The sequence below is a fragment of the Rhododendron vialii genome, chromosome 1a (assembly GCF_030253575.1).
Source record: "Rhododendron vialii isolate Sample 1 chromosome 1a, ASM3025357v1".
Lineage (NCBI taxonomy): Eukaryota > Viridiplantae > Streptophyta > Magnoliopsida > Ericales > Ericaceae > Rhododendron > Rhododendron vialii.
In genome coordinates, this window is record NC_080557.1 from 39,431,130 (window position 1) to 39,446,904 (window position 15,775).

At 39.4% G+C, this 15,775-nt stretch overlaps 2 protein-coding genes across 8 annotated transcripts; both read left to right on the top strand.

Annotated features, from left to right (window-relative positions):
* Positions 1-339: 339 nt before the first annotated feature.
* LOC131330567 (tRNA dimethylallyltransferase 2) lies at positions 340-9,785 on the top strand. Of its 7 annotated transcripts, none has more exons than XM_058364224.1 (12): positions 342-568; positions 664-718; positions 819-898; positions 1,730-1,798; positions 2,857-2,929; positions 3,028-3,149; positions 3,907-3,981; positions 5,232-5,654; positions 8,658-8,726; positions 8,875-8,956; positions 9,061-9,227; positions 9,377-9,785. In XM_058364224.1, exons 1-12 carry the CDS (start codon positions 401-403, stop codon positions 9,494-9,496), a joined length of 1,503 nt encoding a protein of 500 aa, XP_058220207.1. In that variant the 5' UTR covers positions 342-400; the 3' UTR covers positions 9,497-9,785. The 7 variants fall into 7 exon arrangements, with proteins under 7 accessions (XP_058220500.1, XP_058220207.1, XP_058220415.1 ...); XM_058364432.1 differs by having other exon boundaries at positions 352-568; positions 9,352-9,785; XM_058364296.1 differs by having other exon boundaries at positions 352-568; positions 8,875-8,950.
* Positions 9,786-14,435: 4,650 nt separating this feature from the next.
* Positions 14,436-15,364, top strand: LOC131330934 (dehydration-responsive element-binding protein 1F-like). Its single transcript, XM_058364731.1, has one exon. It carries the CDS (start codon positions 14,538-14,540, stop codon positions 15,255-15,257), a length of 720 nt encoding a protein of 239 aa, XP_058220714.1. The 5' UTR covers positions 14,436-14,537; the 3' UTR covers positions 15,258-15,364.
* The last annotated feature ends 411 nt before the right edge of the window (positions 15,365-15,775 follow it).

Genomic DNA, 15,775 nt, shown 5'->3' on the forward strand with positions numbered 1-15,775 from the left:
GAACCGTCCAAAAATTCTAAAAAAAACTCGAGTGGACGCTTTTCGAGAATAAACGGCATCTGAGGTGTATAGGTGCTCAATCCGAACTTCCAAAAATCAGATGGTCCGAGCCATTAAAAAATAGAAGATTGGTTCGAGCACTTACACACTTTGGATGCCGTTGATTTTCGCGTGAGCCCACTCGGTTTTTTTTTATAGAATTTTTGAACGGTTTGGATCGGCCGTCCGGTGGCCGGAGTGGGCCCGGCGAGCGTGCGGTGGGCGGAGCGGTGGTTGGTGGGCGGTGGGTGTATCATTTTCGTTCAGTAAACGGAGGCGTCGTCATGGTCCCCAACATCCAAACATAGCTGTCTCTCAACATCCCGCTCCCGCTGTGTGTGTGTGTGAGAGAGAGAGAGAGATGGAAAACGGCACGGTAACGCAGGTGGTGACGAACCCTAGCAGTGGAAGAAGAGAAAAGCCGAAAGTGGTGGTAGTATTGGGGGCGACTGGTTCAGGAAAATCTAAACTGGCCATTGACCTCGCCTCTCACTTCCCCGTAGAGATCATCAACGGCGACTCCATGCAGGTCTGTCTATTCATTCACTTATTATATATATACGGCCGCTATCGATTTTGTTGCGAAATCGTAATCCACCTCTTTGTTCTTGTTCGCTGGTCTAGGTTTACCGAGGATTGGATGTTCTCACCAATAAAGTTCCCCTTCAAGATCAGAAAGGTTCTCTCTCTCTCTCTCTCTCTCTCTCTCTCTCTCTCTCTCTCGATATATGCATATGTGTGTCTGATACGGTGTGTGGTCTTGTTCTTGTAATTGGTAGGAGTACCTCATCATCTTCTGGGCACAATTAGCCCTGACGTGGAGTTCACAGCGAAGGACTTTCGGGATTCTGCTATTCCTGTGAGTCTCTCTCTCTCTCTCTCTCTCTCTCTCTCTCTCTCTCTCTCGCGCGCACGCTCACATGAATAGTGTAGTGTAGGAGTAGTTTCAGTGAGCTAATTTTACTTGAGTCTCGGCTGCGGTTTCAATGCAATTGGCAAGTTGGTGGAATTGAGGAACTGGTACCGCGTAGTGAGTAATCAAAGTCTCTAAGACAGGAATGATAGTGTAATTTCTCAGTTCAGTTTGATGGAGAAGCAAAGCATGTAATCTTCTTGAAATAAGAAAGAACTAGGTTTCTTAGGGTTGATCAATGAATGTTAGTATGTTTTTTTCTTTTTGGATCGGCAATGAACGTTACTATGTTTATGAAACTCCAAAGCTAAGGACCTATTTACATTATTCTCCTGAGCAAGTCTAGTTTAGATTCCTTGCTCAGCTCGGGCAGGCTTCGAGGGCAATATCATTTGTGTCACAAGGACATATACTAATGCAGTATGAAAATGCAATACATTTATGAGATATGATTAGAGCATGCATTGCATTGCATTGTTGGTGATCATGTTCGAACAGCATGGATTGGGTGCCCAGGCTTGTGCTCTAACTTAACTGCCAGATCACATGTTTTTACTGACAAAAAAAATCAATGTACTACTAAATCCTATAACTCCTGCCTCTCTTATTGTTTTCGTGTCATAATTGATGCTCTCATGTTAATCTTGTGAATGACAATTACTGTATCTTTTTGCCATAGATAAATTGTAGTATCATTTTATAGCTTTCTTTCTCTTCTCTTATTATTTTTTCAATATCCTTGCCTCGGAGAAATTTTGACTCGTAACCTTCTGTCAGCTTATAGACGACATTTTGTCCCGCAATCACATACCTGTCATTGTAGGAGGTACAAATTACTATATCCAGGTATGATGCTGCTAGTTTCTTTTTCTGTTTTGAGATTTTTGGCAACTGGAAATGCTAGAAATATTTACATGCGACAAACAACTAAATTATCAAAGTTGTAATTATCCGCATCGACTTGATTGAATTTTTTTGCTAATTTCATTTGGGATATAGTTTTTTTTTTTGTTATTTCCATGACCCACTAGTTTGGAGTGATTTCATTTAGAATAGAGATGTTCACATTTGTCTGCACTCATGTATCTGTATGGTTATTTGTATGGGCCATGGGGGACTATGCTTTCAAAATGGTTTCCTTGTATGGACCATGGGGGACTATGCTTTCAAAATGGTTTCCCACTCGTAACATTTTTATGGTTTCTTAGAAATGTTTATTGTGTATTGCATACAGATTTCCCATATGGTACAGCTGGGCCTGGTAGTAATATGATTGACTGAGAACCCATGGCCCATGGGACATCCATAGGGCATTGGTGACATTCCCTCTATAAAATGTCTCAAATTCCAGGGTATCCTTTACCTACCTATTGATATGTAACCTAATTTACCAGAATTCCTCTACTTCTCCATTATGAACTACTACTTGGCACGGCACGTTGTGATGGTACTTTGTGAATGGGTTAATAATTTGCTCAAGTTACGAAAGATCATTTGTGTGTTTATCTTTGTTTAGTTTTAGGGATAGCTGTTGCATTCTTCAATTAGTTCTTCTACTCTTATTTAGCTGCTTTGTTCAGATGCATGTTGGACGTTGCTTTTGGGCCCGTTGTGGATTTCATCTTTTGATTTATGGTTGTTTCTGTTTTTCGGGGATTGCGTTTTATTTTGGCTTTGTCATGGAAAGTATGTAGTCATGACATGGTTGGCTTACGTCCCATACTGGCATACCGTATTGCATGATAACCATATATCTGTAATTTGTTGATCCACTCTCCTTTGTAGCAATTTGTTTACCACTATTGTTGGTCTACTTCTATTTTGATATTTAGATTATGTTTGGTTATTTTTATGATTAGGTTAATCCCATCTTGTTTCCGTTTTGTTATGTTTGCTCTGCTCAGGCTCTTGTGAGTCCATTCCTTCTAGATGAGTCCGTTGAAGAGATGGATGAAAATTTCTTAAATGGTCTTCATGGTAAGGAGCGAGTCTGGTGGTCCAAAGTTTTTATACGAACGAATACGAAATGAATGCAGGGTAGAAAACATAATCTCTGTAGTGTGTACTAACTGCAGGAGATGAACCACCAGAATCTGAACTTGAACATGGGTGTAAGAATTTCAATTATAGTTATGATTGTCTTAAAGACCTTGATCCTGATGCAGCCAGTAGGATTCATCCAAATGATCACAGGAAGGTAAGGGTTCCTTGTAGTTTTCTATTTTTCCTGCTTTAAGCATCTATGAAATGTGGTGGAGTGAACTTAAACTGTATCATTTAAGGAGTATTGCCTGCACCACTATGCCTGCCATACTGGAAATGCAGATGTCTAAATTTGGAATGTCAGTGTAGGAATGAAAACCTGAAAGTATCCATAATACTAATAGTCTGGGCATTATTAGAACTGGAAATGTACAATAATTCTTCTGCTGCAGAATTAGCATTTTAGTTACTAAAAAAAATATCCTTCTATTCTAACCAAGCATATCAGTAGGGTTCTTATGCCTCGAAGTATTTTTGGAAGTTGCATTTTCTAAAGGCCTATCCTATATGGTATTATGTGGATTCTTCTTGTTGGAGTTTGTCCCGTATCGGTTAATTATCTCCTCCAAAACTAGTATATGAGCATGGGTGGTCTCTCCACTCCTTGCCAATTGGTTTGGAGTTGGATACTTTAATTTGGTATCAGAGGGGTTTCGGAGAATTTGTTCCCCTTATTTGTGCCATAAGTGCACCATTGTTTGTTGTGATCCAAGTGTTATGGATCGTTTGTTTACCTTTCCACATGCGAGTCATGGGTCGCACGTGCAAGGGAGTGTTGGAGTTTGTCCCACATCGGTTAATTATCTCCTCCAAAACTAGTATATGAGTTTGAGCTGCCTCTCCACTCCTTGCCAATTGGTTTAGAGTTGGATGCTTTAAAACTTCTCATTAGATATTCAAAATCTTTGCAGATCAATCAATACTTGAGTTTGTATGCTCGTTCTGGTGTTCTTCCTAGCAAACTTCTTCAAGGAAAGGCCATGGAGGTTTGTACTGCAGCTACTGCTTGTTGAGTTCTATGTGTATTAATAGTATACTGCAAACATTTGAGTGCCTTAAATTTGATTGAAAGAGCAGCTCTATTATTGGGAAAGATGGCAAAGTATGATCATGCAAAGGACCAGGATTTTTGGTTTTTGCCTTTTTTCCCCCTTTTCTTTTGATTGTGATACAGGGCGCTGAGGCCATTGTGTTGGAGTTCTACCTTCTACGTCTTCCTGTATAATGTGGTTGTCCCATTTTATATTATATTGGGCATGGTGAAATCATAAGTTGCTTATAGCTGTAAGTATTGACCGGAGGTGGCAAACGGGTGGGTTTGGGTGGGTTGAAAAAGGGTCAATAGAAGGTGGGTTGAATTTCGGTCAAGCCATACCCACAGAAACCCGACCCCCCGCCCCCCCCCCCCCCCCCCTCCCCCCTTCCCAATTAACATGATTGCAAAGTTACAAAAAAAAATTCACAAAAACAAACTTCTCAAATTCAGACCAACACGGAATGAGTCGGTGGATTTGTTTCTACTCATTAGCGGTCCACTGAGCTAAAACTAATTCTTTATTCCCCATTAGAGATGTTAATTTGTTTAGGAGAGATTTTGTTTGCCTGAATCAGCTATATTTGGTTGTTAACAACTCATGAATCCTTCGTTGAACACCGTACTTCTGTACGCAAGTGATGTGCAATCCATGGCCGCATTGGGAACGCGATCGGATTTCGTCTCCGGCAACGTATAACCTAAGCAAATTGCCCAATCGGAGAAAGTACTGCCAAATTCGATGGTGTAAGTAAAGCTTCGGTGAAAATTGAGGATTTCCTTCTTCAGGCCTTTGTTAGCCAGCAGCGGAAGTCCCTATAAAAGAGTGATGGGTTTGTTAAGTTTGACCCATTACCCACCCATCTAAACCCATACATCAATGGGTTTATTAAGTTGACCCAATTGGAAACCATATTTGGATATTGGTGGGTTTGGGCTGGTTATAAATGGATGGGTTTGGGTGGGTTCATGAAACTGAGTACAAATTGCCACCTCTAGTATTAACAGACGTCTTGCATTACCTTGACAAGAAAAGGGGAAAAAGGTTTCTCGTTACTGTTGCCTGTCTTTGTTATGTTTATTTTCTTTTTGAAGTTGAAGTCCTAATAGAACCACTACCAATTGAGACCATCAGATCAGAATACATCAAGATGGTCCACATGCTTTTTCATAATGTTCTAATTATTGCATGTGGCAGGGCAGAACTGGGGTCGAGCTGATAATTTCAGATATAATTGCTGTTTTATTTGTGTGGATGCATCTCTCGCTGTATTGGATGAGTATGTGGAATGGAGGGTAGATTGCATGGTTGATGCTGGTTTGCTCGGTGAAGTTTATGACATTTACTGCTTGGATGCGGATTATACTCGAGGGTTACGACAGGCTATTGGTGTTCGGGAATTTGAGGATTTTCTTAGAGTTTGCCTTTCTGACTGCCAGAGTGGTAAAGTGAATGCTTTGCCAGGGGCTTCCCACCTCCAGACGCCAACAAACAAGCATGATAAAATATTGAAAGATAAATTGGCTACTATCCTGAATTCCACCAATGAGATGCAGCTTAAACTTCTTGTAAAAGAGGCTATTGACAAAGTAAAAGTAAATACCCGAAGACTTGTTCGCCGTCAAGTAAGCATGTTAATCTTGTGTAGCTTCATTTAGATGTTTCTCGAATTCAAACCGAATCATTCATCATTTAAGTTACCGTTTGCAGATAGGAATTCATGAGTTTTAAATGGAGATACTAACTTGGGAAAATGGTGGCCATCTCAATTCTCAACGTAGTGCTTCGTCATTTTAGAGTAGTCTGAAAATAGTCTGTACGGAGGGCTTGTATGTGAAACTGCCATGTAAATTGTGTACCTTAAGTGGACCTTTTTTTAACTAAAGGGCTGCCAACTAGGTTCTCAGTGTTGTTCAGTCATGTAGTGGCATAAGCATTCTGATCTTTCAATGGAACTGTTCATCAACTAATTGCTTGTTCCTGAATTCTTGCAAGTCAGACTTTCATCTTCCTCTCACCATGCATTTACCAATTTTCTTTGTTATTTTGTGGCGATACAGCCAGTTATCGTGACAATAAGAATAAGTCGCTTAGTACTGAACTACTGATGGAGCCTTCAAATCCTTCTTGTGCATTTGTGTCTTCACAGTACGTAATTACGTATCTCTATATGCTACTCCTCCGTCCCAATTTAAATGTCCTCTACGGGTAATTGAGCTTTTCAAGAAGTCAATTTTTTCTCTAAATTTCCAAAATTAAACCTTATAATTTGTGAAGTTAATTATATGTATTTAAATTGCTTATATCTTTCCATATGGATCTTGTTTGATAGATCTCAATTAATTTTATTATAAAAAATCTTCAAATCATGAAAAATATTATAAATTTTAAGATATTGTTAATCCAAAAATCACACGAGTATCAAAAAATGTCAAATCAATTAGGAAGAAATGGTACTTTATAGAAGTAAAATTGAAATTTTGGCATGTTTTGATGGTTATTTTTAGAAAGTGGACACTTATTTTGGGACATCCCAAAATAGAAGCATGGACACTTAAAATGGGACGGAGGGAGTTCTATTCCTCTGTGGGCATTAGTTGCTTTTTAAAGAATTGTTCGAGTTTTCCACTTATTTGGGCTTTTGCCTATGTCTTATATGAGCTAACTATTCTTTATAGCCCCAAATGACTTAAGTTGTCTGTGGAACCAATGGGTCCAGTTGCTAACTTAATCTAATTCTTGGAAATTTTGGAATCCCATCTCTTGCAACTACAAGCTAATTCGGAAAACTGCAATTCACAATTCTAACACTTCACACTTGTCATTAACCGGTTCTTTCACAAGAATCAAATCTTTCGCTAGTGCCCTCCCCTAAATCCTCACAACGATTATGATTTGATATCACTCCAACTTTGAAAACATGACTCATACACCCAAGTTAACCCAACAAGTCCTCCACTCTCAATAATAGGTATTCACTATGACGGTCACTCGAACTCAACCCAATTGAAAAATCAATCTCCTATTGTAGTAGCAACCTCACAGAGGACTCCTTAAATCATTGGAAAAACTCTCACAATAGGTGGTAACCTTTCACCAAACGAACCATCTTGTCTTTCTAAACAAGACGTAGGAAAAGCAACATCTCGTCTTTCTACAAGTTATATAAATGTAACATTAGACTAACTCACATTGCTCCATATGAGTCTTAAAATTTGTCCGGCCGTTACACATTGCTCTCAAATAATAACACAATAAATCCCACACTTCAGCTTGACCACACATATTCAGATAATTTAAAAAGAAAGAAGTGCAATTTGATGCCTCAAAACAACACAAAACGCTCAACGGTCAACAAGACTATTGCCCTAATCACCTAGAAAATTGAACAAGTAGACCTTGAGAAGCACATCTACTCTGCAGCTATAATCACTAATAGTGGCATGCTAGACGGCCGAACAATCTATCTTCAATGATAACTCTAATTCTATTCGCATTTCATCTAACAAAATCAAGCACAATCAATGACCTCACAAGATTCACAAACTCAGCCTAAAATTTGTGATAGGTTGAAAATCATGCCTGCAAGCTCCGACTCCTTCATTTCTTGATCCACTAAAATTTTTGGATGATCCCAACTAAAAACTACAAAATTTTACATACCAGTTACGGAACTATTGTAACTGAGCGTTTTCGCAGATTGTTGACACTCGATCTTTGAATGAAGGATAGCCTATCCAAACAAGAAGGCGATTACATCGAAACGACTAGCAAAAGGTTTAGTCTTCTCCCTACCTCATCGTGGGGTAAATTTATTTCCTTGGCAACCCGATTTTGCACGAAACTTGGCAAGTATATATAAGTGCCGTGGAGCGTGAGACGATGTTAGAAGGTTTGAGACGATATAAAGTAGCTTCTCACTCTCCACTTATATATACTTGCCAAGTTTCATGCAAAATTGGGTTGCCAAGGAAATAAATTTACCCCACGATGAGGTAGAGAGAAGACTAAACCTTTTGCTTGTTGTTTCGATGTAATCGCCTTCTTGTTTGGATAGGCTATCCTTCATCCAGAGCAAGATCGTGTTAACAATCCGCGAAAACGGTTGGTTACAATTGTTCCCTGACTGGTATGTAAAATTTAGTTGGGATCAGGAAGAGTGAATCAGGAGAGGAAGAAGTCAGAGCTTGCAGGCATGTAAAATTTTCAGCCTATCACAAATTTTAGGCTGAGTTTGTGAATCTTGTGAGGTCATTGATTTTGTTAGATGAAATGCGAATAGAATTAGAGTTATTGTTGGAGATTGATTGTTCGGCCGTCGAGCATGCCACTATAAGTGATTATAGCCGTAGAGTAGATGTGCTTCTCAAGGTTTACTTGTTCATTTTTTTTGGAGTGATATCAAATCGTAATCGTTGGGAGGATTTAGAAGAAGGCTTTTGTGAAACATTGGAGGATTTATTATTATTCTTGTGAAATAATTGGTTAATGACAAGTGTTAGAATTGTGAATTGCAGTTTTCCGAATTACCTAGAGATGGGATTCCAAGAATTAGATTAAGTTAGGTTTTGACCAATTCAAAGCTGCAATGGGCGGCTTAGTGTCTGACCGACTGTCTGTACATCCAGGTCAAAGTTCACTACTTGAAGTTGCAATTTTTCTTAGAAAAAGGAGGCTCAATCAACTTTAAAAACATGGTGTGTAGCTATTCATGTAATCTCATTGTTATAATTGAATGACTTGAGTTTATAATGATGGAGACATTTGGTAACTTTTGCTGTATTTACTTAGAATCTTTCCGTTAGTAACTTCTCTTCTTTCTTTCTTTCTTTTTTTTTCCTGCAGAAAAGGAGGCTTAAACAACTGCAAATGCTGTTTGGTTGGAACATACATTATGTTGATGCAACTGAATCCTTCTTATGTATGTGTAAGTTCAATTTCTTCCAAGTCAGTGCATTTTGGTGGCTGTCGCATTAGAATCTCTCTCTTTCGGGTGTTAGTCTAAAGTGGATTAAACATTCCATGTTTTAGGCGCTAATGATGATTCCTGGGCAGCAAATGTAGTTCAACCCTCTGTTAGAATAGTATCGTCTTTGCTTAAAGAAGATGAAAGCTCACTCCCAGATCCTGAGGTCAGGACTGGTACTGGAGGATTGAAATTAAGCCAAAGGGACTTGTGGACTCAATATGTATGCAAGGTGAGCCATAACCTGTACACAGTCCGTTTTCCCATTTTAGTCTTGCAACTGTTTTTGGTTTTGTATTGTGTTGGGTCAGTGTCTGCGAAAATGCTGTTAACTGAACCATCGTTTTGACATTAAGATGCCTATACTTTGTTCTCTAAAAGGCTTGTGGGGATCGAGTCCTTAGAGGGGCACATGAATGGGAACAACATGAACAGGGTCGTGGCCATCGAAAACGAATATCCCGGCTCAGAAAGTCTGGGAATATTAGCTTTGTGGAGTAGATGCAGCATTGACTTGGCTCCAAGGACTATTATGTGGTATGCCATCATCCACGCCTGTATTTGTCAGTGTTAATATCTGTTTGGTGCATTCTGTCTTTGTGCTGTAAAATTTTAGGGCTTCAATATTGTTCTGCAATTCATATGTTCCATCTCTTCCCTACATTTGTTCACTTGCACCACATGCACGGAAAAAAAAATAAAATAAAACAGGGAGGAAAGAAGCTCTTTCCTTTTTATTGGTGGGACATTGCTTATGGAGAAATATAATGGGATATCAATAGTTTTTCAACTGTGTGGTACTAGTCCTGTTTGGGCAGCCTTCGTTTTGGATGATGTGATACATGCTTAGTTTGTTTGTCTGATTACGCAAAAAAGCTTGGGAATTAGCAATCAATGAAAGTGATATTTTTGTGAAAATAATAAACGAAGGCAGATGGTTCACGGTTACAATGAGGAATAACTGATGTAGTTCGCTGTTCTAATAATATACCCTAACTTTTATGTAGGGGGTTTAGACGGTTTGGTTTGGGCCACTTTAGGAATTTTTTCTAATCAAACTGGACATTTTACAAACCAAACCGAATATTATGCGGTTGCTTTGTTACTCATGCTGCAGCGCTGCTCAATCAAAAGGTTCTGCATTTTATAAATAACTCATTTGTTTCTGTTGAGCTAGCAGAAAAACAGCAACAAATGTAGCTGTCAATAGCAGTTGCTCTCTAAGAGAAAATGTAGCAACAATAGCAAAACTTTATTTCCAACCAACAGTAGCAAATCCCTAAAACAATTAAAGGGTTGTAGAATTTGCCTCCAAAAACAACATTAGAAAAGAAAAGACAGTAGCAAATGTGAAACAAAATCAAGAAAATCCGAAGAACGTTAAGAATACACAGAATAGAAACCTATCTTGTATGTTTTACCATTGTCCATTATCCATATAAGATAAATCGGGTCTGTTTTATTCCGGATTTGATAGTGGCGAACCAGACTGTACTGATTTTTTTCTGGTTTGGCTACTAATCTGGAACAAACCGTTTACTTCTAGAAGCCAAACCAAATCACCCCTTTGGTCCAGTTTCATTTTCGGTTCGGTTTTCCAGGATTTCCCCCCCCCCCCCCCCTTCCCCCCCCTTTTATATGGTTCTAAAATAGGAGCGGGATGTGTCCCAATATTTGTTTATTAGTAGGTGTAGTTGCTACATCTTGGAGTCACTGGCGTGGTTTAACGGCGAGGTGTGGCTTCAGTGCGTTGTACGGCGACGACGGGTTTTGGAGATTCTTGGGTTAGGGTTTGGTTAGGGCGGGCCGGCTTATGGTTTGGGCCAGATTAGGAGATGGGCTTATTGTATATCTGGGTTGTAGTTTGGGCTCCTGCAATTTGTTTATTTGATTGTAACTACATAGACCTCAGGAGTTAGGGCTTTGTCCCTTGCCATGTACTATTTTCAACCTTTGGTTGGATTCCCCTCCCCTATTCCCATTTTAATAAATTTTTTGCCGTTCAAAAAAAAAAGGTGTAGTTGCTATTGTCATGTACGTACTTCAGTGGATTGGTTTTCGGCTTACCTAATATTTCCTTGTGAAGTAAGCAGTCAACAATTTCCACATTTCCATATTTTGGTGTGTGAAACTTACTTCAGCAATTTCCTTTTGAAGACAGCGGTGTGTTGCTTTCCCACTGATTTGTGTTTGGGAAGGCACAGAAGACCACTCAAGATCTTCTGTATCCAAATTTGGTGTACCCAAATTTGGTGTACCCGTGTACCAACCAAATTTCAGCCGCATGATCATGTTTCTCAAAACATGATCCCGCGGCTGCAAGTTTTGGGCACAGGGGACCCTCTGGTGGCAGAGGACCAGGGTGCTTCAAGACGAATGGAAATGGTTATAAACTCTTTGAATGGGCTAGGTTCCAAATGGGTGGATAAAGGATAATGTGGGGTACAATCCTTCTTTTACAGTGAAGTTTATATCGTAATAAAGTGGTAGGTAGGCATGTTTTTTTGTTCACAAGGGTTTTTTGACGTAGTGCAGTTACAATCATCTGATGTCTTGTTTAATAAACGTGCGGGGCTTTGTTTAAATAGGTGCGGCTTACCTCCTCATTTAAAATCCTTTGTTTAGGCGGCCTCGTGAATCTTGCGATCGTACTTCATATAAAACACCATTACACTTGCGCGTATCTTGGTATAAATTTGGATACAAATGTGTGTAATAACGGTTTCAGATACACTTGTTTAGGCTCTTATCTGAATTCTATGTACGAAACCATATTGTTTAGTATATTTTTTAGACATGTACGCAACAATATTGTGAAGAGGCCAATTCATTTTCTTTTACTTGGCCTCCTCTGTCTGTATCCTGTGCCATGTCATCATCGTTGAGTTGCTTCAAAGCCGGCCCTGAGCAAAAGCCAAAGAGGCGGCCGTTTTAGGTCCCCAAAAAAATATAAATTTTAGGAGCCCCTCTTATTTTGGTTACCTTCATAATAATCTAGCAAAAAAAGCCCAATATTTAATTTTCGATTTAGGTTCTTGAAAAATCAAGGCAGGCTCTGTGTCGCTTAGCTCTTTCGTAACACACATGCAATTACATCTTTTTGTCCTTATTTATGTAAATTTGCAATATTATTCTTCTATTAAAATTTGTAGTAAGTGAACAAATAAAAAGGCAAATTTGCGTATGAAAAGTTGAAAAAAACGAAGTGCAATTTGCAATCTTTCTTTGTTGTAATAGTAGTTTATAATTATGTGTTTAGCTACACGTGTGATTTTGTAAAGCGGCGGAGTTGTTAGCTTTGTTTAATGTACTTACTACTACTAGATAGCGGGGCAGGATTTTCCATGAAGTGAAATCTGTTCTTATCCATTAATCTGGTCTGGGGTTTGGGTTTGACCGAAACAAGTATCTGTGTGGCTATTAATGAAGCAAAATAACGAAGGCTGGCTGGGCTATACCTACCGCGAGTCAACCGCCATGGGGATATTTTTCTTTCTGGCCTGATATTTACAGTTCTCTTGAAAAAACCCCAACATCCGGATGGACGTGTTTTCATTTGTCTTTTCGTCCACATTTTCGAAAACAGATAGTATATCATTCTAAAATGAACGAACTGGTTATTCACACTACATACATATAGTCGACTAGCAAAAATTATTGAGTTGAAATCAAGGGCGGATGGATGGTGTTGGAGCCCGCCGATCCGCTTTGTGAAGAGAAACCTTGATCTGCGTGAAGCGAGAGAGTAAATGAGTGCTTGACGTGGCAACAAGAATGAGAGATTACTCTTAGACATTTTGAGTTTGCAAATTGGTGGCAAACTCTTGGGGCTAAACAGCAAGTGAAAAATCTCTCGTGAATTCTTTAGTAGAGAGAGAAGTTGGGGCACCACGTGATAATGTCACTCGGGCATTAGATAAGATGGTATTAAGAATGGTGATAGAGGAGACGAGTGAGGTCAAACTTTTATATTGAACCAAACCTATGGTGTTCCAAAAATTGATTGCGAACCCTTGTGCATATGTGGTACAACACTCTATTCTGATCACATATAGATTTGGGTCTCACAAAAGAGCGTGGTAAAGAGAAAAGTTGGAGCACCATGTGTGCCATCGGACATTAATTGATTAATTCACTCTAATCCATAGTATTTTTGGGCACACTTGGACAATAATTAAATAAGTTTTTCTAATCCATATATAAAGGGCACATTTGGTTGGGGGATTATTTTCGTTATAGAGGAAACGAGTGAGGTCCACGAGATAATATTTGAAATAATATGAATACTAGAATTAGTTATACTATGCTTAGTTAGAGTGATAAAAACAATAATTATTTTTTACCGTTACATGAGGATGGATGTAATCAAGAGAAGGGAGACTAGCTAATACATAGACCACCCCTTGTCGGGTATTAATTGATTAAATAGTTCACGATTGTCCAATCTCGCTTTCAGTCTCGTGTGCAATCAAACACCAGACTATGGAAAAGAGTCCCACCGCGCTTATCCTACAAAATCAAATAGGCCCAATGGAAGTAGTAATTTTTTTATTTTTATTTTGGTTTGGGGGTTGTGGCGGTTGGTTGCACAGAGTGGGTAGTACTTGGCAATATTCATTCTTCTTTTGGGTAAGTTAACAAACAATTAGGTCATCTTTGTGACAAACGACGGTGATGTGTTCACTCCGATATTCCAGTCAATAGAACGTCAACTTACAACATATGGGACCCACAACTGTCGTCTTCATTCCTGTTTCTCACGTGTCCTTTACCCGCAATTCCTGTAAATATAATACTAATCCTAGTATTTTCCACGTGAATAATACAGGGCCGGGGCGTTTTAATCACGTGTTTTGCGTGTCACTTTTCCCCTGTCCAAATCCTAATTCCTGTCCATCGGAAATATTAAGGTGTGTATATATATATATATACACACACATGAATGTAATTATGTTCATTCTTTTTAAAAGATGATGAACATTACCATTTTATTTATTGGTTGAAATAATATGAACCCCACCACAAAGTGATGTCATGCTTATCATGTAATGCATTTTTTGATAAGCATGACATCACTTTGTGGTGGAGTCCGCACCCTTTCAACCAACATGAAAGAGAGGTAATGTTCACCCTCTTAAGTGGAGGAACAAAACTCAACTCATAGAGAAATTTTTCAGTGTCGGGTGGGCACGGGCCACGTGGTGCCGAGCACTCATTTTGGCTGTCCAAACATGTTTTGGACAGCTCAAATCTGTTTGGGCTTGAGAGGTGTTTTGGTAATTTTACACTAAAAAATTGCTCAAACAGATCTGGACCATCTAAAACACGTTTAGACGGTCGAGATCGTGCTTGGCACCACTTGGCCTGTGCCCACCCGGCACTGTAAAACTTCTCCAACTCATATATATACTGACAGTTTGGTACCTGCATGTTTGCACCAAGTAGAGAATTCACTTCTACAGTGGGACTCCTTTTCAAACACCTCTCTCTCTCTCTCTCTCTCTCTCTCTCTCTCTCTCTCTCTCTCCTTATAGATATACAAATGAACTTTGAAGATGATCAGTCTTCAGCTTCTTCACCATCTTCTTCCTCAAGTGACGACATTATAAGAAACCCTAGCATCCCACCTTCACCGACGAGCGTGCCCATTTTGCACAAGAAAAAGGCCGGGAGGAAGAAGTTCAGGGAGACGCGCCACCCGGTTTACAGCGGGGTTCGCCTGAAAAACTGCAACAAATGGGTGTGCGAGGTGCGCGAACCGAACAAGAAGTCGAGAATATGGCTAGGGACCTTCCCCAGCCCCGAAGCGGCCGCCAGGGCACACGACGTGGCTGCCCTGGCGCTCCGCGGCGAAGCGGCCAAACTTAACTTCCCCGACTCCGCTGAGCTGCTTCCGCGAGCCAAGTCGTCTTCTCCCAGGGATATTCAAGTGGCGGTTCTCGAAGCCACGAGGACATTCCGGTCGATGAGGCTGTCGTCCTCGTCCTCTTCGTTTAGTTTTTCACCTCGAGAGATAAATGTTGCGGATCAACCATCAGCGGGAGACGATGATCATTCACCGAGTCATGTTGAGAGCCATGGCAAAAGTGTTTTGTATTCTTCGAATGCGGTTTTCGTGGATGAGGAAGCATTGTTCAATATGCCTGGCTTGCTCGATAGCATGGCCGAGGGTTTGTTGCTTACGCCACCAGCTATGAAGAGAGGATTCAATTGGGATGACATGGGTTTTGATCACGTGGACGTGACTTTATGGAGAGACTAACTTAGGGTTTTACTATTTATTTCTTAGAATAAAATAGGGGTATTGCCCTAACCCAACTTCATGCTTTGTTGCACATTTACAATTAAATCATACAAAATAATATAATATAATATATATATATATATATATATATATATATATATATACACACACACACACAAGAAAAAAAATCAAAATTATATTGTTATTGTAGCTTGAATAACATAAAAAAAATCAACATCAAAATGTAAACTTTGGTTATAGTGTTTTATAATTAGCATGATCTGATTCAAAGAAAATAAATTCTTCTTACATTTTTTGAAGCAAATTTTCAATTGAGTTATTGTACTTTACTTATTCAAGAACTCGGGACCTGTTCTGCTGACTTTTGCTTTTTGTGCTTTTTAGTTGTTATACGGAGGAGAATGACCTGTCTTGAAAAGCGTAAAAAGTTTTAAAAAGCCCCAAATGCCCAAAAATACTTTTAGTGGAACGACATCTCATTTTCAATTGAAATCATAACTAATATCTTTAATCTC